The 23,493-nt window shown below is 43.6% G+C and overlaps 1 protein-coding gene across 1 annotated transcript in view; it reads left to right on the top strand.

Moving 5' to 3' along the window:
• The window catches only part of LOC129624674 (ATP-binding cassette sub-family C member 4-like), a 160,010-nt gene that overhangs the window by 6,000 nt on the left and 130,517 nt on the right, over positions 1-23,493 (top strand). The window contains 4 exon segments of the mRNA XM_055542836.1: positions 1,582-1,692; positions 2,237-2,357; positions 18,835-19,059; positions 22,923-23,012. Of these exon segments, the coding sequence (XP_055398811.1) occupies positions 1,582-1,692; positions 2,237-2,357; positions 18,835-19,059; positions 22,923-23,012 (547 nt within the window).

Below are 23,493 nucleotides of genomic sequence, written 5' to 3'. Positions count from 1 at the left end.
AGAAGCCCAGAGAAGATGTCATCTTTCTAAAGTTAGAGCTGGGTTCTTTAGTTGCCCAGGCCAATGTTCGGGTGCTTTTTTTTAAAATAATTTTGGCTTTATAAATTGCTTCTCGTGCTAGGCTCACCAAGGATGCTACAAGGGCGACAACTCCTTCCATTACCAGTCCAGTCCAGCTCCCTCCTGACTAGATGAATGGCTCCATTTAGATGGGAGGTGGGATGAGTGTAATTAAAATCTGAATGTGACCTGGATCGGATTGTGTGCCTTATATAGCCCAGTATCCACTAGTAGAGTTCTCTTGGAGACAGTTGATGGCCCAACATGGGTGGTCCTCGCCCCAGGGGCCTTGGGGCCCCTCAGGGGCACACTGTCTTTGGGTTTTCTTGAGTCATGTTTAGACTAACGGTGGTGCCCTTCCATCCAGGATACTGCCTCCATAGACCAGACCCCTCCAGGTCTGGTATGATCCTGTTCCCAGAGCCCTTGGGCATGGTCTGTATCTAGAGTCAGCCATGCCTGGAGGTGGAGGGCTTGTCAGAAAGATTGGTTGGGCCCCAAGAAAACAGTGATTTGACTAACACATACACCTTTGCTGGGGTGGGGTGGCAATGGGTGTAACCTTGATATCCCTGGGCAGAAGCCTGGGCGTAAAGGAACTGAACTGTAGGTTGGTGATGTCGTCAGCTGTTAGTGGAGTTTCCTGGAAGTATAGGGGGTATATTTATTCCCTGACCGAGACTGAAGGTGGCAGACCCCACTGCTGCTGCTGCTGCTAAGTCGCTTCAGTCGTGTCCGACTCTGTGCGACCCCATAGAGAGCAGCCCACCAGGCTCCCCCGTCCCTGGGATTCTCCAGGCAAGAACACTGGAGTGGGTTGCCATTTCCTTCTCCAATGCATGAAAGTGAAAAGTGAAAGTGAAGTCACTCAGTCGTGTCCGACTCCTAGCGACCCCATGGACTGCAGCCTACCAGGCTCCTCTGTCCATGGGATTCTCCAGGCAAGAGTACTGGAGTGGGGTGTCATTGCCTTCTCCGGGCAGACCCCACAGTCAGTAAAATTTCAGCCCTTATGAAAGTCTCGTGTTACATTTGAAAAGAAATTAATCTGCCAGGAAGTGATAATGAAACGTGAAACCTGAGTTCTATTCACAGAGCCAAAGAATGAATTCTGGGAACTCAGAAACACACATGCAAAGTTTATTTTAGAAGACAGAGATACAAAGCAACATTTCCTTCTCCAATGCATGAAAGTGAAAAGTGAAAGTGAAGTCGCTCAGTCATGTCCAGCCCTCAGCGACCCCATGGACTGCAGTCTTCTAGGCTCCTCCGTCCATGGGATTTTCCAGGCAAGAGTACTAGAGTGGGGTGCCATTGCCTTCTCCACCAGAGTGACTTACCGACACCCTAATATGTGTGTTTATATGTTTGTAAGCATATGTCTAATTTTCTCCCTACCTCTTTGTATATTTAAAATGTAGTTTTTTTTTTTTTTAAAAACAGTATCCATGAATGTAGGATAATAATTAGACAGAGATGTGTAATTTGGATATATGTCACTTTCCTTTTAATTTTTAACAGGTGGCTAAACCCCTTGTTTAAAATTGGTCACAAACGGAAATTAGAAGCAAATGACATGTACTCAGTGCTTCCAGAAGATCGCTCCCAGCACCTCGGAGAAGAGCTGCAAGGGTGAGCACAGGCAGGAGGGAGAAGGGAGGGAGAGTGAGAATTTCCACGTGTGGCTAAAGGTGTGGCCAGAGTTTTGCCTTCCTCTGGGGTCTTCTGAGCCTCTTTCCCTGACACTGAACCCTCAGCCCTTCACACTGACCCCAGGCTTAGCCCACTTTGGAGGTTGGGGGAGCCTGTGTTCCCCGTGTGAGTGGACGTGGAGGGAGCCCACAGCCATGGCCCTGGAGACCTAGCTCTGTCCCAAGAGGTGGGGTCCCTGGAGGACAGTGTCTGCCCTTCTGAGCTGCTCATGACCTGTGACTTCAGCAAAGCTTAGCAGGAACTTATTTCTAGAATCTGGGACTTTTCTCTGAAGACCTGGTCTGGTGCTTTTCCTGGTGCTTCAGTGTCTGCACCGCTCATCTTTCGGGAGCCCTGCGAGCAGTTAGCCAGCATCTATGGGCAGCCACGGAGCGCCCTGTAGTGAAGGCTTGTCCTCTGCTCTGTCCCTCCCGTTTTTCCTGTGGCAGGGCTGTTCCTCACAGTGCTTTGTCTCTCTTTGTAGGTACTGGGATCAAGAAGTGTTGAGAGCCCAGAAAGATGCGCGGGAGCCTTCTTTAACGAAAGCAATCGTAAAGTGCTATGGGAAATCCTACTTAGTTTTGGGAATGTTAACATTTCTTGAGGTAAAAGCTTTTCCATACAGTGCTTTGCATTTCAGTGTACGTGGGTCAGTCCTCAGATGGATGGACTGAGGCAGGGAGAGGATAGTGGTTTAAGGTCCAAGAGTAAATCTCATCTAGGAATCATGATGTAGATCAGTGGTTGCATTTCTCTTTAGAACAGACAGGTGCTTAAAAGACTTGACCTCTGGGGATTACTATTTTTCTTTTAATGATTAAAACATAGTGTAATGGAAAGATAGCACCGGAAAGGAAAGATATTTTATACCATGTTAGGATGTTCTTGGTGCTCAGTATAAATGCTGAGTGATCCTGGACCAAAAGAATATCTTACAGCCTCAGGGAATATGTGTCCTATGGTTTGGAAGAAGTAAACTTCAGAGGTCAGAGATGAGAAGATGGCAACAAATGTAACAGATTCCAAAACAAAAGCCAGAAGCAGAGTTTTAATAAAGTATTCAGACAGTAATTTGAAGTAGAGGATTTATGTGGCAACAACAGAACCAAGTTCAGCAACATGGAACTGAACATTATTTTTCATACAAAGTTAAAAGCACATTATATTTCTTTCCTGACCACTTGCCCAGTCCCCATCTCTTTGAGAGAGACAAGCTTCATCATAATTATTTCATCTGATTGATGACTGTCATTTATAACTTTATTGCTGCTTCTGTCTTGGGTATTCCTTTGGAAAAGGTGTATGGATTCATTACATATTCTAATGTATTGCCTATAGATTGTAAGATAAAGTCAAACAAACACATATCTTCTGATACTTTTTTAAATTGACCTGCCCTTATACTTAGAAATGTCTCTTAATAGTAAGCTTCCCTGGTGCTCAGAAGAATCTGCCTGCAATGCAGGAGATCCATGTTCAGTCCCTGGGTCAGGAAGATACCCTGGAGAAGGAAATGGCGATCCACTCCAGTATTTTTTCCTGAAGAATTCCATGAACAGAGGATCCCAGCATGCTCCAGTTCAGGGGATCGCAAAGAGTTGGACACGACTGAGCAACTATTACTCACTCAAACTTGGAGTCGAGTCCAGAATAATGTAAGACATTTTACAGGTGCTCAGCAAGTAATTGTTGACTTTTCCAGGTCACATCTGATAAATGCTTTCTAAGAAAGGATCATCCTGTTCCTGTGGAACAGAACCTGGGGCCTTGCATCTGGGCTGGAGCTGCCAGAGCGTCCAAGAGCTCTTCCCTGGGGTGTCCCTGGCACACCCTTCCCTAGGGTGCCCCCTCCCCATAGGCCAGGTCATCCAGGCCAGACCCCTCCGTGGGAGGAGCTTCAACTTCACCATGAATTCTGTGCACCCTCCATGCTGGTTTCCGTCCTGGCTGTGGGGGTGGTTTGCTGGTTGAAGGGGGATCCTGGTAGCCTGGCATTGGCAGAGGGTGGAGAAGGGGATGTGCAGGGAAAACTAAAGGCAGAAAGCTGTGAGCTCAGTAACCTCCATGACCCTGAAGATCCTGGGTCAAGATCCCCCAGAGGACAGTCCACCTGGGGACACAGTGCCGTCAGCCCCCCCTGTTCTGGCTGAGACTGCTGGGGGTCTGCTGCAGGCCCCCCTGGGTGGCTCGTGCTCTCCGTGGTCCCTTAGTGCTGCCTTAGGGACACAGGCAGTCTGTGAGTGTGTGAGGGCAGGAGGGATGGAAGATGCAGCTGCTGTAAAAGGGGTGTTTTAGGTGGAGAAGGTGGTGAGCTGTCCTCAGTCCATAGTGTTGGGGGTAAGGTGGGTAGGCCAGGTGGTTTACAGGCGGGTGGCATTGCTCTTGTTTAAAGGCTGTGCTGTGCTGAAGGGCACTGCAGGCAGTGGGCAGCTGGGCAGGTGAAGTCCACCCCACACAACTGGAGAGACAGAGAATCTGTCAGCTCCCAGGTGACTGGATGGTCCTCAGGGATGGAGTTCTCGTTGATGATAGAAGTGGATTGGGCATTGTGCCAGAGGGTGGAACAGGTATGTGGGGCAGGGTGCCACCTTAGAGAGGGCAATGACCACCTAGGTACTGCAGTGCCTTGTGAAGGACAGGGGTGGGAGAGGGAGCAGGAGCCCGTCAGGCTGCCCCAGCCCTTCTTTGTCCCGTGTGCAGCTGTCCCAGTCATGGAATTTCCACATAGTCACAGTAAGTCTGTTTGAAATACAGTTGGCATGCTGGTGTGGCTTGTTTGTACAGGATTTCCTGACCTCACACAGCAGCGCTCTCAGGAATTCTGTTTATCAGGAAACTCTGGGGCCTTGGTGTCTGCCTGTGGCTCATGCCAGGTGCCTGGTTGGATGAGTGGTCTCCAGGTTTAATGTCTGATCATATCCTGGAGCAGGTCTTTCTCTGCTATCCCTGGTTCTCTAGTTTCTCTTTGTTACTGGATGCTAAAGAAGCTTAAAGTCAAGTGGGTCTCAAAGCATAGCCCATGTGGCTGGGTTTGAACTGAGCTGCTGGTTTTTCTTGCTGTCCTGGGCTGTTGGCTCCTTGGGTGGGGTCGCTAAGCCTTGGATGGATGGATTCCATCCTAATATGAGCTTTGGTTCTTGGCTATGGCAGCTCATGGGAGAAGCAGACATAGAGGGAGAGGCTGCAGGATTTGGAGTTTTTCCTGAGAGCAAATCTGCCCCACTGTGGTGCTGGGAGTGTTGGTTTCAAAGTTGTCCAGCCCCTGGAATACATCCTACCAAAAGTGAAAGTGTTAGTTGCTCAGTCGTGTCCAACTCTTTACTACCCCATGGACTGTAGCCTGCCAGGCTCCTCTGCCCATGGAATTCTCCAGGCAAGAATACTGGAGTGGGTTGCTTCTCCAGGGGATCTTCTTGACCCGGGTATCAAACCCGGGTTTCCTGAATTAGAGGCAGACTGTTTACCATCTGAGCCACCTGAGGGTCCATAAAGGTCCCTAGGGGCTGCATAAGGTGCAAGGGATAGAGCTCCAGCCTCTCTTTTAGGAGACTGGTTTTTGGGTGGTCATGGTGGAGAAGTGGGGAGTAGAGGACCTTGAATGTAGGGGCTCATCTGTGTGGTAGAACTGCTAGCACTAGTAGCAGTACTACTTAGTTAAATAATTGATTTTATGAAGCAACTTCCCATGTTGTGATCTATCTGTGCCGCTTGTTGGTCTTTGTATTTTAGACAGTGGAAAATGTAAACTCAACCCAGAAGTCTGTAAAACACAAACGTGTTTCCTTGGTGACCTCCAGCCCTCTTTCAATTCCTTGGGTGCACAGCATGCCCCATGGATCATCCGTGGTCCCAAGCAGTGTGTTCCTTCCACCCACAGCACAAGTAGGGCCTCCCAGGTACTCCTGCGGCACCAGTGGGAAAAAACAGGATGACACCAGTAGGGTGAGGCTTTTAGGTTTCAGAATTTTGAGATTCGAAAACCTCTGTCCTATGAGAAGTGAGGAGTATCTCTACTCCTCAGAGAAATAAGTACCAGGCTGTGGAGCACTTGCCGGTCACCCCTAATTACAACAGAACAGCCGGAGAGCTCCCAGCACCCCTGGCCCCTGTGTGCACCTCCACGGGTACTGAGGGTGGAGAGGACAGGTCTCTGCCTGCCTGGGGCCCTCAGGGTGGAGAGGAGCCTGAAGCCTCTGCCTGGGCCTGAGTCACAGAGACCACCTCCCCAGGTCATTAGCACTTCTCTCTGAGAGGTGAGGTCTCTACCTGCTGGGTGTAAGTGGGGTGACCTCAGAGAGCCAGAGTGGGTTCACCCAGTCCCTTCCTCTGAGAGGGGAGGGGTGGCTGGGAGTTATGTCCTCTTCCCAGGACCCTAAAAAGTGGCTTGGTCTTGTCTGGTCACTTGGCCTTTGTCTGAGGCCACTTTTACTGATGGTCTCTGGTCCAGGTGGAGGTTGGGAAGCACATGTTTGTGTAAATCTTCACTTTGGAGCTCAGCTGATAGGCAGGAAGTAAACAGAATCCTCTGTGTCCCACAGTGGGCTTTATGCCTCAACTCACAGCTGGTTCCCCAGGAGCTGAGTGGTCTTTGCATTTATTTCCAATCCTTTCTTCCATGTGTCCCTTACTTTGCTCAACCCAGGACGCTGAGGAGTGGCTGCTGGTGGCAAAGATACTGTGGGCTGAGAGCAACCACTGAGGACCACACAGCAAGGGAGAGGAGGAGAGGGCCTTGAGCCAAGTGGACGGGGACCTGCAGAGCAGACCTGCTGCGTGCCCTGCTGGTTCCTGAGAGCATCGTGTTAGCCCTTAGGTGTCAGTAATACCCACCGTGATAACCTTGAGTTACAAATGAGGGTGATGCTTTTCAATCCATTTTCTTTTTCTAAGTATATGTAAGATTTTATTGCAAAATTAAAAGAATTTTTTTTAATTGAAGTATGATTGGCTTACAAAGTTTTATTAGTTTCTGGTATACATCATTAGTGATTTAATATTTGATATAGTACATAGTAATTTTAGTTACCAACTGTCACCATAAAAACTTCAGTTCAATTCAGTCGCTCAGTTGTGTCCGACTTTTTGCGACCCCATGAACTGCAGCATGTGAGGCCTCCCTGTCTATCACCAACTCCCAGAGTTCACTCAAACTCATGTCCATCAAGTCGGTGATGCCATCCAGCCATCTCATCCTCTGTCGTCCCCTTCTCCTCCTGCCCCCAATCTACCCCAGCATCAGTCTTTTCCAGTGAGTCAACTCTTTGCATGAGGTGGCCAAAGTATTGGAGTTTCAGCTTCAGCATCAGTCCTTCCAAAGAACACCTAGGACTGATCTCCTTTAGAATGGACTGGTTGGATCTCCTTGCAGTCCAAGGGTCTCTCAAGAGTCTTCTCCAACACCACAGTTCAAAAGCATCAATTATTCGGCACTCAGCTTTCTTCACAGTCCAACTCTCACATCCATACATGACTACTGGAAAAACCATAGCCTTGACTAGATGGACCTTTGTTGACAAAGTAATGTCTCTGCTTTTTAATATGCTTTCTAGGTTGGGCATAACCTTCCTTCCAAATAAGCATCTTTTAATTTCATGGCTGCAGTCACCAACTGCAGTGATTTTGGAGCCCCCCAAAAATAAAGTCTGACACTGTTTCCACTGTTTCCCCATCTATTTCCCATGAAGTGATGGGACCGGATGCCATGATCTTAGTCTTCTGAATGTTGAGCTTTAAGCCAACTTTTTCACTCTCCTCTTTAACTTTCATCAAGAGGCTCTTGAGTTGTTCTTCACGTTCTGCCATAAGGGTGATGTCATCTGCATATCTGAGGTTATTGATATTTCTCCCGGAAATCTTGATTCCAGCTTGTGCTTCTTCCAGCCCAGCATTTCTCATGATGTACTCTGCATATACGTTAAATAAGCAGGGTGACAATATACAGCCTTGACATACTCCTTTTCCAATTTGGAAACAGTCTGTTGTTCCATGTCCAGTTATAACTGTTGCTTCCTGACCTGTGTATGGGTTTCTCAAGAGGCAGGTCAGGTGGTCTGGTACTCCCGTCTCTTTCAGAATTTTCCAGTTTGTTGTTATTGTTCTTGCATGTCTCTTTTCCCCCATCATCTATTCTCTTTGTCCAATGTCTAAGCCCAATTTTCAATGATATCAACATAATTATTCATTTGTTGTACCTTATAAAGTGACTTCTGAAAGCAATCTAATATTTTTTTATTTTCTTTTGGAGTTCATACTGTGTTCATTTGGGTGTATCATGCAGAGAATGTGTTTTTAAATTATTTTGTTTCAAATCACTTTTGATAATTCTTTTTTGTATGGCTCTGCAAACCAACAGGATGAGTGTATATATTTAGGTACTTTTATGTAATTTTACTCTAAAATTTTAGGAATTGCTTTTTAAAAATTTAGTTATTTTATAATCATAATTCTTGCTGGGAGCCGGCATATTGCATATTGAGTGAGGATCTGGAATAGCTCACCTGGAATTCTATCACTTCTGGGAGCCAGCGTGAGGCACTCCGCCCATGACAAAGGTCATGAGGAAGGAGGCTCGGCATACGCAAAGGCGGGATCGAGCCTCAGGAGTCCCCCTGGAAATTCTCGAGCATCTACCCCCAAAACCAGAGTCTGCCTACTTTCTGCTTTGTGCTTTCACCTACACCTCTGACTTTATGGGGGGCTGTCCCCCACTACCTCTCTCTGAAAAAAGAGTTAGCTCACAGCTCCAGTTAATAATTCCTGGGTGTGACAGTGTTTAACCTACAAACTCCTTTGGAAATCCTCTAGCCTGCCTGAATGGGTTTTTCCGGCCACATGTGATTGTTCAGAGCCTCCCAACTGTGAGAGGCAGGAGATGTTCTAAACTGCCTAAACACAGATTCCTTTGAGTAGTTAAAAGATTAATTAGAAATTGTATTGGTGAAGGGTTTTTTCACTTGTTGAGCCAGTTTGCTGCTAAGTCTTCATACTCCTTACCTACTGTGTCCTTGACAGTGTATTGATTGATATAATGGGTGTATAGAAATGTAAAATGCCGCTTTGTCCAATGCTTTTTGGAAGGCTGGCGCCTGACTTTGGAATAATCACCTTTAGAGAAAGATAAGTTTCTTAAAATGTTAACAGGCCTCTGGGCCAGAAGATGATGTCAATCACCTGAACTTTTGCATATGATAAGTTTGCAGGAAGAAAGCCTGGCTTGCTGCATGACTCTACCCCTTCCCCCATTATCCTCTATGCATACCTTAAGGTATAAAAACTACTTTGGAAAATAAAGTGCGGGCCTTGTTCACTGAAACTTGGTCTCCCCGTGTCACTATCTCTCCCAAATTCCAGCTGAGCGTCCATCTGGAGCGCGGATGTCCTCTGCGACCATTTATTTGCCTGGGCTTCTAAGACCCACTCGAGAAGGTGTCTAAGGTGGGGCACCTTCCGCTATTTGAGAGGGCGCCTGCGGCCTCCGTGGTCAGAGCTAACCTGGTGTCACGGGTTATATTGATTTTCCGCGTAAACCAAGCCACTCAGCTTCTTTTCTCCACTGAATTTTCCTACTGAGCTATCCTTATTTCAGCCGCTTTTCTCCACTGAATTTCTTCACTGAGCTATCTTTATTCTATTACTCTTTGTATCCTTAATTAAAGTGTAATTAAGCAGTTATTCCCTGACCCTCGCCTAGCCGTCTCTCCTTCGAATACCCTGGATCAGCCGGGGCTGGTCCCCGGCAAATTCTGTATAATGTTTTCATGATTCCAAAATCAAGAAAAGGTTACTTAAGTCTGATATCATTGTTAGCTCTATTCTAATTCTCCTTCTCCTTTTATAGATAACTTTCCAGGCTAATTTTGACTCATCTTTTTATTAATGTTTCTTAAATATAGTTTTTTCCTGAACATTTTATTTTTCCAACTGTGCAGAATGAACATTTTCAATTTTAATACTGTAATCTCTGGACTTTTCTGGAAGCATGAAATGTGCAATAGAACTCTGGTAAAAAGTCTTTGTGATCATTGTAATTCCTTGTAATTCCTGCAGATTAGGTCTGCAGCCATTCCAGGCTCAGATGCCATGACAGTGCGAGAGTGGAGGTTAGCAGATACTTACATGCGGTTAGTTTCTGCATCCAGAATCTACAGGGAGAAGAACCTTCTCCACCCTAATCAGTTGAACCTAAACCAGTTTCTGGAGGCTGGGTCTTGGATGTCAGAGTACACCAATCCCCTCCCAGGTGATGCTAAGGTGTGGTGAGAATGAAGACCAGTGTGTAAGAGACAAGTGAAGGCTAGTATGTCTGGAATCCTGATGGTTATGATTTCCGCAGGTTCACTGCTTTTCCTGCTTTGGATTTTTCTCAACTGTACATTTTGTCACCTTTCACCCAGTTCTAAAGATTCTGTCTATTGGTTTTTTCTTACAAGCCCATTCTTTTCTGCTTATATGTCTCAGTCAAGTGTTTGGTAAAACTTTGATAGTTTGTTTCTATTTTTGTGTTTTTTTCCCCATGAATGAGATATGGGGAAGTTGTGTGAGAAATGTTTCAAGTGCATTAAGATGGAGAAGGAATTCTACCCACTCAGAAGTTCTAGCATCTAAGCTAACCCTGCAAGAAGTTACCCTAAGAAGCAAAAGGTGGGACCCACTGTCAGGTGCTTTCATGAGGCTGAATACCAAGGACTCTACCAATAAATGTCAACCTCGAGCTTCCCTGGCAGTTTACTGGTTAAGACTCCATGTCCCCGGTGCAGATGCCAGGGTTTTTTTTGTTTTTGTTTTTAACTTATTTATTTTAATTGAAGACTAATTGCTTTACAATATTGTGGTGGTTTTGCCAAACATCGACATGAATCAGCCATGGGTGTACATGTGTTCTCCCATCCAGAATCCCCCTCCTACCCCTCCTACCTTCCTCCCTACCCCATCACTCTGGCTTGTCCAGAGCACCAGCTTTGAGTGCTCTGCTTCATGAATCAACTTGCACTGGTCATCTGTTTTACGTTTGGCAATATATATGTTTCAATGCTATGCTCTCATATCGTTCTGCCCCCTCCTTCTCCCACATAGTCCAAAAGTCTCTTCTTTACATCTGTATATCTTTTGCTGTCTTGCATATAGGGTTGTTGTTACTGTCTTTCTAAATTCCATATATATGCATTAATATACTGTACTGGTATTTCTCTTTCTTACTTACTTCATTCTGTATAATAGGCCCCAGTTTGATCCACCTCATTAGAACTGACACAAACACATTCTTTTTTATAGCTGAGTAATATTCTGTTGTGTATATATACCACAACTTCCTTATCCGTTCATCTTCCAATGGACATCTAGGTTGCTTCCATGTCTAGCTATTGTAAACAGTGCTGTAGTGAACATTGGGGTACATGTGTCTCTTCCAATTCTGGCTTCCTCAGTGTATATATTGTATATATACAGCAGTGGTATTGGTGGGTCATATGGCAATTCTATTTCCAGTTTTTCTAAGGAATCTCCACACTGTTCTCCATAGTAGATGCCAAGGTTTTTGATCCCTGGTCAGGGAACTAAGATTCTGCATGCCACATTGTATGCCCCAAATAAAAAGTCTGCCTCAGAGACTCAGACTCTCAGATAATCCTGAATAATGGATGCGGTGGTATTAAATTCAGTTCTTTTAAAGATCCTTTATGATTTCAGATTTGTGAAGAATTCTTGTGCAAGAATAAGACTATATGCTCAATTGGTTTGTGGAAAGAATATACATGTGGTTATAGATTGATGTTGAAGGGGAAGGGTTTAAGGGGGCAGTGTTTGACCTTGTTCCTGCTTATCAAGGGGATGCTACCCCGCGTCTGAGGTCAGGGGCGGCAGCCAAGAGTGCCAGGCTGCGACAGCGCAGGAGCAGCTGAGAGGAGCTGCCCCATGCACCCCACGAGGCCAGGGGCGGCGGCTGGGAGGAGCAACCCCACATCCAAGGAGCCGTGGCTGTGCAGGCGCAGGAAGGCCTAGAGTAGTTATTCTACGTTCAAAGTCAAGAGGGGCGGCAGTGAGGAGATATCCTTCATCCAAGGTAAGGAGCAGCGGCTGCACTTTGCTGGACCAGCCGTGAAGAGATACCCCATGCCCAAGGTAAGAGAAACCCAAGTAAGATGATAGGTGCTGCAAGAGGGCATCAGAGGGCAGACACACTGAAACCATAATCACAGAAAACTAGTCAATCTAATCACACTAGGACCACAGCCTTGTCTAACTCAATGAAACTAAACCATGCCCATGGGGCCACCCAAGATGGGCGGGTCATGGTGGAGAGGTCTGACAGAATGTGGTCCACTGGAGAAGGGAATGGCAAACCACTTCAGTATTCTTGCCTTGAGAACCCCATGAACAGTATGAAAAGGCAAAATGATAGGATACTTAAAGAGGACCTCCCCAGGTCAGTAGGTGCCCAATATACTACTGGAGATCAGTGGAGAAACAATTCCAGAAAGAATGAAGGGTTGGAGCCAAAGCAAAAACCACACCTTGTTGTGGATGTGACTGGTGATAGAAGCAAGGTCCAAAACTGTAAAGAGCAATATTGCATAGAAACCTGGAATGTTAGGTCCATGAATCAAGGCAAATTGGAAGTGGTCAAACAGGAGATGGCAAGAGTGAACATGGACATTCTAGGAATCAGCGAACTCAAATGGACTGGAATGGGTGAATTTAACTCAGATGACCATTATATCTACTACTGTGGGCAGGAATACCTTAGAAGAAATGGAGTAGCCATCATGGTCAACAAAAGAATCTGAAATGCAGTACTTGGATGCAGTCTCAAAAACGACAGAATGATCTCTGTTCGTTTCCAAGGCAAACCATTCAATATCACAGTAATCCAAGTCTATGCCCCAACCATAACGCTGAAGAAGCTGAAGTTGAACGGTTCTACGAAGACCTACAAGACCTTTTAGAACTAACACCCAAAAAAGATGTCCTTTTCATTATAGGGGACTGGAATGCAAAAGTAGGAAGTCAAGAAACACCTGGAGTAACAGGCAAATTTGGCCTTGGAACACAGAATGAAGCAGGGCAAAGACTAATAGAGTTTTGCCAAGAAAATGCACTGGTCATAGCAAACACCCTCTTCCAAAAACACAAGAGAAGACTCTACACATGGACATCACCAGATGGTCAACACCAAAATCAGATTGATTATATTCTTTGCAGCCAAAGGTGGAGAAGCTCTACAGAGTCACCAAAAATAAGACTGGGAGCTGACTGTTGCTCAGATCATGAACTCCTTATTGCCAAATTCAGACTTAAGTTGAAGAAAGTAGGGAAAACCACTAGACCATTCAGGTATGACCTAAATCAAATCCCTTATGATTATAAAGTGGAAGTGAGAAATAGATTTAGGGGCCTAGATCTGATAGACAGACTGCCTGATGAAATATGGACAGAGGTTCGTGACATTGTACAAGAGACAGTGATCAAGACCATCCCTATGGAAAAGAAATGCAAAAAAGCAAAATGGCTGTCTGAGGAGGCCTTACAAATACCTGTGAAAAGAAGAGAAGTGAAAAGCAAAGGAGAAAAGGAAAGATATAAGCATCTGAATGCAGAGTTCCAAAGAATAGCAAGAAGAGATAAGAAAGCCTTCCTCAGTGATCAGTGCAAATAAATAGAGGAAAACAACAGAATGGGAAAGACTAGAGATCTCTTCAAGAAAATTAGAGATACCAAGGGAACATTTCATGCAAAGATGGGCTCGATAAAGGACAGAAATGGTATGGAACTAACAGAAGAAGATATTAAGAAGAGGTGGCAGTAATACACAGAAGAACTGTACAAAAAAGATCTTTATGACCAAGATAAGCACGATGGTATGATCACTGACCTAGAGCCAGACATCCTGGAATGTGAAGTCAAGTGGGACTTAGAAAGCATCACTACAAACAAAGCTAGTAGAAGTGATGGAATTCCAGTGGAGCTATTTCAAATCCTAAAAGATGATGCTGTGAAAGTGCTGCAGCAAAAATGGAAAACTCAGCAGTGGCCACAGGACTGGAAAAGGTCAGTTTTCCTTCCAATCCCAAAGAAAGGCAATGCCAGAGAATGTTCAAACTACCGCACAATTGCACTCATCTCACACGCTAGTAAAGTAATGCTCAAAATTCTCCAAGCCAGGCTTAAGCAATACATGAACAATGAACTTCCAGATGTTCAACCTGGTTTTAGAAAAGGCAGAGAAACCAGAGATCAAATGGCCAACATCCGCTGGATCATCAAAAAAGCAAGAGAGTTCCAGTAAAACATCTATTTCTGCTTAATTTACTATGCCAAAGCCTTTGACTGTGTGGATCACAATAAACTGTGGAGAATTCTGAAAGAGATTGGATACCAGACCACCTGACCTACCTCTTGAGAAACCTATATGCTGGTCAGGAAATAACAGTTAGAACTGGGCATGGAACAACAGACTGGTTCCAAATAGGAAAAGGAGTATGTCAAGGCTGTATATGGTCACCCTGCTTATTTACCTTATATGCAGAGTACATCATGAGAAATGCTGGGCTGGAAGAAGCACAAGCTGGAATCAAGATTGCTGAGAGAAATATCAATAACCTCAAATATGCATATGACACCACCCTTATGGCAGAAATTGAAGAGGAACTAAAAAGCCTCTTGATGAAAGTGAAAATAGAGAGTGAAAAAGTTGGCTTAAAGCTCAACATTCAGAAAACAAAGACCATGGCATCTGGTCCCATCACTTCATAGGAAATAGATGGGGAAACAGTGGAAACAGTGTCAGTCTTTATTTTTTTGGGCTCCAAAATCACTGCAGATGGTGATTGCAGCCATGAAATTAAAAGATGCTTACTCCTTGGAAGAAAAGTTATGACCAACCTAGATAGCATATTGAAAAGCAGAGACATTACTTTGCCAACAAAGGTCCATCTAGTCAAGGCTATGGTTTTTCCAGTGGTCATGTATGGATGTGAGAGTTAGACTGTGAAGAAAGCAGAGTGCTGAAGAATTGATGCTTTTGAACTGTGGTGTTGGAGGAGACTCTTGAGAGTCCCTTGGACTGCAAGGAGATCCAACCAGTCTGTTCTGAAGATCAGCCCTGGGATTTCTTTGGAATGAATGATGCTGAAGCTGAAACTCCTATACTTTGGCCACCTCATGCAAAGAGTTTACTCATTGGAATAGACACTGATGCTGGGAGGGATTGGGAGCAGGAGGAGAAGGGGATGACATAGGATAAGAAAGCTGGATGGCATCACTGACTCGATGGACGTGAGTCTGAATGAACTCCAGGATGGACAGGGAGGCCTGGTGTGCTGCAATTCATGGGGTCGCAAAGAGTCGGACATGACTTAGCAACTGAACTGAACTGAACTGAACTACTTATCAAGAACATTTTAATTTGGTTAGTTTCATGGTTGACAGGATAAGTCAATGGCACCCCACTCCAGGACTCTTGCATGGAAAATCCCATGGACGGAGGAGCCTGGTAGGCTGTAGTCTTTGGGGTCGCTGAGAATCACACATGACTGAACGACTTCACTTTCACTTTTCACTTTCATGCATTCGAGAAGGAAATGGCAACGCACTCCAGTGTTCTTGCCTGGAGAATCCCAGGGACGGGGGAGCCTGGTGGGCTGCCATCTATGGGGTCGCACAAAGTTGGACATGATTGAAGCGACTTAGCAGCAGCTGCAGCTTGGTTAATAATGAATATTTTCTCAGTTGTTTTCTCTTTTATTGGTTGAAGGTGAGAATCGGGAATGTGCAGATGAGAGAATTCCTTGGTGGTGTGTGCTCACACCTGTGTACACATGATGGGGTTAGGTTCTGGGAATGCTGCCACCAGTGTCTGTGTCCCCAGCCACAGCCACTCCTTGCCTCTCTGAGAGACTCTCCAAGACAAACAGAGTCTTCTCAAATTGGACCTTTCCTTGGGATTCACACCACTATTTGATTTGGAGATAATACTTGGAATGGAGCATTGAGCATATGTAGGAACTAATCTTCTGGTAGTCGGAAAATCTTTTGCCTGGTTTGCCTCAGCCAGTTTTACCAAATGCCAGAAATGAAAATATTCACAGATTACAAATGCTGCTGATAGCTGTCCTGTTAAATGACTCTTCATCTCTAACCTTTCCTTGTGTGTGGAGGAGACGGATTTACTCAGTCTACCTTTGAGGGCTGTAATCACTTCTGCTCTAAGTGTTCTGGAAGCTTGCAAGAGTCATATTTAATGTGTGTATTCTTATTCTCTATATGTACTTTGGGGTTTTGTTTTCACAGTTTTGTGTTATTTACTATTTTGCTTTCTATTTTTTTTTTTTTGAGAGAAATTACTGGAAAATTGTTCTTTGCTTGCTGTTATTTTTCATATGGAGTATAATATCAATTTTCTGTTTTCAATAGTTGCAACTTATGCCAGAATGGAAATTCCGTGTATGTTATACTTTTCATCGCCTTTCTGAATTACCATGACTGCTCCTTGTTAGAGGAAAACTTGCACATTTGTACTCAGTTACTCAGTTGTGTCTGATTCTTTGTGACCCCAAGGACTGTAGCCCACCAGGCTCCTCTTTCTATGGGATTCTCCAGGCAAGGATACTGGAGTGGGTTGCCATTTCCTCCTCTAGAGGATCTCCCCAACTTAGGGATCAAACCTGCATCTCCTGTGTCTCCTTCATTGAGATGAATTCCTTATCATTGAGCCATTGGAGAAAGTCCCAAAATAGTGCTTAAGAATAACAAATGACTTTCCTTCCAAATTACATCAGATCAAAGTAACAGGTCATGACTGAAAACCTTTATTATCTTTTGAAAATTTCTATTCCAAAGAAAGAAAAATCATTATCAAGAAAAAAAAAAAAAAAGAATTGACAGATGAGTGGAAGGTATGGGCCCTAAACTGGCATTATACCTTAATGAGGCTTTTTGATAAACTGTTTTTTTTTTTTAATATTTATTTATCTGCTGGGTCTTAGTTGCCACATGTGGGATCTAGTTCCCCGACCAGGGATCTAACCCAGGTCCGTTGCATTGGGAGTGTGGAATCTTAGCCACCGGACCACCAGGGAAGTCCCACAACTGGGTTATTAAATATTGTTTCTCAGCGAAAAAATACCCAGATATGTTTAGGTGGTAGTGATCTGCCTTTATTTACTTTTTTTTGCTGGATTTGTTGCACTTAACCATATTCTCTTTGGTGAGTGATATTACTCTTATTTCTTGTGTAATTCAAGGATGTTAGGCTCAAATGGAGAGCTGAGTAAAAGGCAATGGTGATTCCCAAAAACAATCATAAATTTCAGGAAATTTGGGGATGGCAGATATTCCTGCTGGGCTTCTGGTGGTTTGTGGCTGCAGCACTGGACTGCCCTTGGTGACACCTGGGCTGGGACTGCCCAGGTGTAAAGTTTGACATTTTTGCTTCTCTGTGTGGCCTCCACATTTCCATCTCAGGAAACTCTATAAACAGTGTGTTTGACAATCTGCTGTATGAGGGACTCTTCCAAGAGGTCTCTATGCCTCTTGGGATGGATGACAGAACACAGTGGAAATGTATCAGAACTGATCGTTTTGCTGCTGTCTGATCATCTTACTTATACTTCTTCAGCTAAATAGTGTTCTCTTTATTCTCTATAGTAGATGAAAATTTCCCTGCCTTCATGGAAGGAGAGGCAGTTGGTGCAGCCTGTGAACGTGTGTGTGTGCATGTGTGTAGAACAAGACGAGAATGCTGAGGTTTAATGAGACACCCATATGAGGCATGGGGACATCTTTTGATAAATATCCTGATCAGGCACTAGTTGGCTAAGAAAATGCTTAGTTTTTTTGTTGTTTAGTGTTATGGATTCTCCTTCCCTTCCTCTTGTATGTGGCTTCCTCAGCTTCAGACAGATAGAAGAGAGCTATCAAAGCAAACCTGTCAGTTGCTTATCCTGTCTGTGTTAGTAAGGTGGGATTGCCAAAAAGAAAAAGCCCTGTTCCTGAAAGACTTTCAAACTTTTAACATGTTGTCTTTTATGAAGTCTGTGTAGGAAATGATGTTGAGGGTGGAGATGTTTACTTTAGGTGAGTGGTTTTCATTCACTGAGTGGTTTTCCTTGATGGTGAAGGAAGGGAACCTGGGGAACAAGAGACCTTCAAGGGGTGACTAGAGAGAGGAAGTAAGTTGTGGGGTGAAGTGGCTGGTTGGCAGGGTAGGTAGGTGTTGCTGTTTCTTTGCCTTTTTCTTTGAGAAAGAAACTTGCTTCCCTAAGTCTTATTCAGGGTAGAAGCCTCAGTGCACCTTGTGTCAATTCGTTTAGCCTTGTGAAGGGAGGATTAGGAACATTTCTTCCAAACCACCTGCAGTGGATGGTGGATGGAGAACCACGGAAGACATCATTTTTTAGCTTGGCCTCCACCATGTTTAATTTTTTACTCCAAGGAACATTCTGACTTCTAGAGGGTAGAGACATAGTGAGGCAGTGCTCTCAGGAGCTGAGAGCCTGCAGAGCTGTCAAGCCTGATTTCTTTGTGGTCTTCCAACTGAAGCTGGTTTCCTTTCTCTTGATCTACAGACATGTGGAGTTTGTGATGGAAAGGAGTGGGTGTTTGTGCCAGGGTATCAGTTCACAAAGATTCCTGAAGAAGGTGATGAAAGCGTGTCTCCCATATGTGAACCAGGTTGACTTTCTATTGGGCTGGGTCATTGAGAGGACAGGGGACAGGGGTAGGCTGCCAGCAGGCTAATTCATATGGAAGCAGATTTCTTCTGCCACCTTTTTCTTTATTCATCTTAAGGCTCACTTGTATTGTGCCAAATGACTTCTAAAGCACTGGTTGTGATATTTATACTGAGTATCCACAGTGTATTAGGCATAAAGTACTAAGGCTTTACTATCTTTGAATGTAAAATTTTGCCATAAGGTTAAACTGTTGCCTACTTGTCTTATAGGAGATAGTGGATCTGCATATTTTTCTTTTAAATTAGCCATGAATGTAGCGTTTGGTCAAAATGTATTTTTAACCTGCTAATGCTAAAAGTAAATCTTGTATTAAGAAAAACTGACATTTCTAATTAAGGCTTTTCATTTCTTTTAGGAAAGCACCAGAGTAGTCCAACCTATATTTTTGGGGAAAATGGTTAGTTATGTTGAAAACTACGATCCCACTGATTCTGCCGCTCTGCATGAAGCCTACGGCTACGCGGCAGGGCTGAGCGCCTGCGTGCTCCTGTGGGCCGTTCTGCACCACTTGTACTTCTACCACATGCAGCGCGTGGGGATGAGGCTGAGAGTAGCCGTGTGCCATATGATCTACCGCAAGGTGAGTGTCGCTCGGTTCCAAGGTGTGTACCTCCCCTGAATCCTCAGGGACATTTAGGGAAGGTTCTCTGTAAACTAAAAATTACATAACTGGGATCGTTTACACCTTCCTAGAGAAGCTTGCTATTTGCATCAAGCCAAGTTTGTTGTTGTTGAAGCAAACTTTACCAATAAATAATGAAAATTTTTCTTTTGAGATCACGTGAGGGCTGCCCTTGATAAATTTTAGCCATAGGCTGTGGCATAATACCCACTAAATTTGTAATATTAAGTTAATATTAAATTATATTTTTAAAATATTAAATTTATATTTAAAAATAAGCATCAAAAGTATCAAGCTGATTTTCAGTGTCTTCATGTTTAGATCCCATAGTGCTGTTTACAGAAAATTTTTCTTGTTGTTCATTAAAACCTTAATTTACATCAGATATTTATTTAAAAGGGAACTAAGGAGATTGGATCTATAAAACTATATCTAGAAGCAGATAATGTATTTGAGAAAGGGAATGATTATAATTTTAAAATACCCATCTAATTATATTCAATATAGTTATGTTAATTAGAGAAAATATAAAGAGAATTCATGCCAAATATAGACTCATTCACTACATTCTATGAATGTGATTGTTGTTGATGATATTAAAGAATATAGTAGGGTTTTTGAGATAAAACTTGAAATTTTACACTGTTTCATTCATTCCAGAGAGAATTTGTTGCTCTTCATTTAAGCTAATTTAATACAATATTTCCTTTTATCTTTAGTATGCATCATAGCAATTTTAATTAGAACTGATTTAATGTGTTCACCGATTTTGTATTGAGGAATGCCAGGAAATTATTTCACAGTTTACCCTGGTCTAAACTAGTATAAAAGGAATAAGGATTTCAGGTATCTTTACGAAGGTATTGCCACAGATATATAAGTGTCAAGAGCTGAAGGGTTCTGTTTAAATTTGACCTTGGATACCTCTTTGCCTCAGACTGCTTTAAAAAAAAAATCCTTATTTGACTGTATTGTAGCCTTGAAATTTTCCACGAGAGTAGATCTTAAATGTTCTCACAACATGTAAAATAGGATAACTATATTAGGTAGTGGATATTTTAAGTGGTTTTACTATAGTAATCATTTCCCAATGTGTATTTATATAAAAGCATCATGTGGTAACCTTAAACTTACGCAATTTTTATTAATAAATAGAGCCCTCATTGAAAGATAAACCCAAACAGCTTAAATTTAAAATATTGCTTCTTTTACCTGGTTGCTACTTATCTAGAACTTCCATTTCTTCGGAATGCTTCTGTCAGCAGAAAGTGAGATGTCATCTCATCTTTCCTTGAGCAGAGTCTTGTACATCTCAGGACTGTGTGAACCTGGAGACCTCACTGTCTTGTTTGGCAGCAGCATCTGAGTTGATTTCCTTCTGGGTGATGTGGAAATCTTAGCAGTGCCCACACATTCCAGTCAGGTTCTTCATTGCCATTCAACATCATTTTTGTTATTCTGTTGCATCTTTAACCATTTAGGAGGTGGATACTCAAGATTTTACCACCAATTGGCTAACTGTTTGTCTTTTCAGATCATGCTTAACTCTCATGTGAGTGATAGTTGCTCAGTTGTGTCCGACACTTTGTGACTCCATGGACCATAGCCTACCAGGCTCCTCTGTCCATGGGTTTCTCCAGGCAAGAATACTAGAGTGGGTTGCCATTTCCTTCTCCATAACTCTCATAATAATTATGAAATTTTACCAGAACTGCATTGTGAAAGCTTTAAGTTAGGTGTGAGGTGATGGTTTAGTCAAAGCTCACTCTTTGCTGCATAGGTGAGCCATTGTCCACTTGTTTTTCTTCCTCTTCCCTCTAACACTTTGAAATCTTGCCTTTTGGAAATGTGATCTGACCTGGCACGTTACCTTATGTGAATGTAACCATCTCCCGAGATGTTCATTTGCTGCCTTAATTATACCCAAAAGATGGTTCCTATATGAAGTCAGAAATTGTGGGTATTACACCATTGACATAATCTGAAATTCCAGAAACATGGGAAAGACAGATTTCCTTGTGCACAGCCTTGCATCTAGACTCCTCCTGTTGTAGAAACAAGACACTCCTTTTCAGGTTACAGGTGGACTGATTCCCTAGGACCCAAAAACTGGTGCGACAAAGCAGCTCTGAAAGGCCCCTCTGAACGTTTGTGGTTCATCTTGGGCCCCACCTCCTGATCCCTGGTCCTGGGAAGAAACCAGGTCGAGTGTTAGAAATGGAGTGGCTGCTAAGCTCGTAGCTGTAGTTTGTCTACACCATGGATTCCAGGCTGGGGCAGGTCTCCAGGGGATCTCTAAGGCTGCACATCTGCCACTCCTAACATGGCCCATTCAGCATTTTCATGCTCTTTTCAGCTGAATTTTGAATGATCCTATGGGAGGTTCCATAAATACAAATGACCTGCCATTTATTTATTAATACATTGTCACAAATTTGGTAAAGGTACTTTTGGCTTTTGATCATTGATCTTTTTTTTTTTTTTTATTATTATTGTGGGGAAATATACACTGCATAAAGTGTCCTATTTTCACTCCTTTTCAATGCAGCATTTAGTGACATTAGGTACATTCACATTGTTGGTGACCATCACCATAATTCATCTCTGAAACTTTTTGTTTTTCCCAAACTGAACCTCTGCACCCATTAAACACTAACTCCCTGACCCCTGTCCCCTTACTCAGCACTGTTCTTCTTCTCTCTGTGAATTTGACTATTGTAGGTACCTCTGTTAAGTGGAATCATACAGTGTTTGTCATTTTTGTGTGTGTGTGGCTTATGTCCTGTAGCACAATATCTGCAAGGTTCATCCATGTTGTAGCAGGTGTCAGAATTTAATTCTTTTTTAAGACAGAATAATATTATAGGTCTATACAACATTCTGTGTATTCTCTCATCTGTCAATGGACAGTTGTTTCCACCTTTTAGCTATTGTGAACATAGATGCTCTGAATATGAGTGTAAATTGTCCATTCAAGTTTGTGTTTTTAGTTTTTCTTGAGTATATCCTTAGTAGTATAATTTCTGTATTGTATGATAATTTCTTGTTTAATTTTTGAGGAACTTTCGTATTCTCTTCCATTGTGGTTATATAATTTTACAGTCTCACTTGATCATGGGTTTTCTTCTTTAACTTGAGGAGTAAATGAAGCATTTTTATAAAGTATGACATTGTGTTTGGATCAGTGGCTCCAGTTGGCGGTCTGTTGAAGCAGCTCCTAGTGTGTCTTCAGTTTCCTCAGATCTCTAGGGCATTTTTCTTACTAAATAAAGGGATTGTGTAACACGGGTTGTGGCTTTTGTAAGTCAGCAGACTGGCATTAAGGACACAGTTTCCTCACAGGAACAGTGTTTTGAATATTATACTTGCTCATTTCAGAATGAACAATCTAAGCCTGAAGTGTTTAAATATTGTCACCCACAGAATTAATGATTGAGTCCAGATTTATAGTCCAAGTCTCCAAATTTCCTTCCTTAAATTAGCCTTTCTGCTCTCATCTAATTTGGCTCAAAATTACTAAGTTGTCTCTTAAGTGTAAACCTACACCCTTTACCCTTCAGACAGGTCCAAGTCACTGAAATAGGATGGGAATTTTGCTTCTACCTCCTGCTCCTCCCTTTGCCATCCTTGCTGGAGGGGCTGCTGCCACACTCAGGAGTTAGAGGGTGAACAAGGGTCCCTAGAGCCCTGCTGTCAGGGGTCATCGTGCTCCTGCTGACACCACTCAAGACTTCTGGAACACATGCTCCATTGTGTTATGTTCTAAGATGACTTAGTATCACCTTAGGAATCCAGTTCTCTGTCTCCCTCTCTCATTTCAGGCACTTCGCCTGAGTAGCTCAGCCATGGGGAAGACCACCACCGGCCAGATGGTCAACCTGCTGTCCAACGATGTGAACAGGTTTGACCAGGTGAGCTGCCCCTGAAGGATCCTCTTCCATTTCCCATCCTTCTCACTGGGTTCAGCTTATTGGGATGAGAGGTGCCAGGGTTTGGTGTCGGCCAGGATTCCGTTAAGGATGTAAGACAAAGGTTGTATTTATCCAACTTTCATTTCTCTGTGTGCAACTTTGATGTAATTATATATATTGTTCTGTAGATGAGAGTTTTGTTTTTCTAATATATATAAATAGGCAGCAGTGTTCTTGCCCAGCTTTGGTAGTGTCCCTAGGGGTCCTCCTGGCATGGCCTTCCTTGGCATGTGGTGTGGCTGTTGCCGAACTGTCTTCCTCCTCCTCTGGTTGATAAAGACCTGATGGGAGGGATTGTTCTTTCCCCTGCACCCTGTTCAAGTGCCTGCTGCATAGGGAACCTGCGAAGAATAATGCCAAGTCCGTGGTCCCCAGCAAGACACAACCACCTCTCTACCGTCCCCTCCACAGTCTTTTTTCC

Source organism: Bubalus kerabau, chromosome 12 (genome assembly GCF_029407905.1).
Source record: "Bubalus kerabau isolate K-KA32 ecotype Philippines breed swamp buffalo chromosome 12, PCC_UOA_SB_1v2, whole genome shotgun sequence".
Taxonomy (NCBI): Eukaryota; Metazoa; Chordata; class Mammalia; order Artiodactyla; family Bovidae; genus Bubalus; species Bubalus kerabau.
Note: the sequence above shows the minus strand (reverse complement) of the source record. Positions and strands in the feature narration are given on the sequence as shown.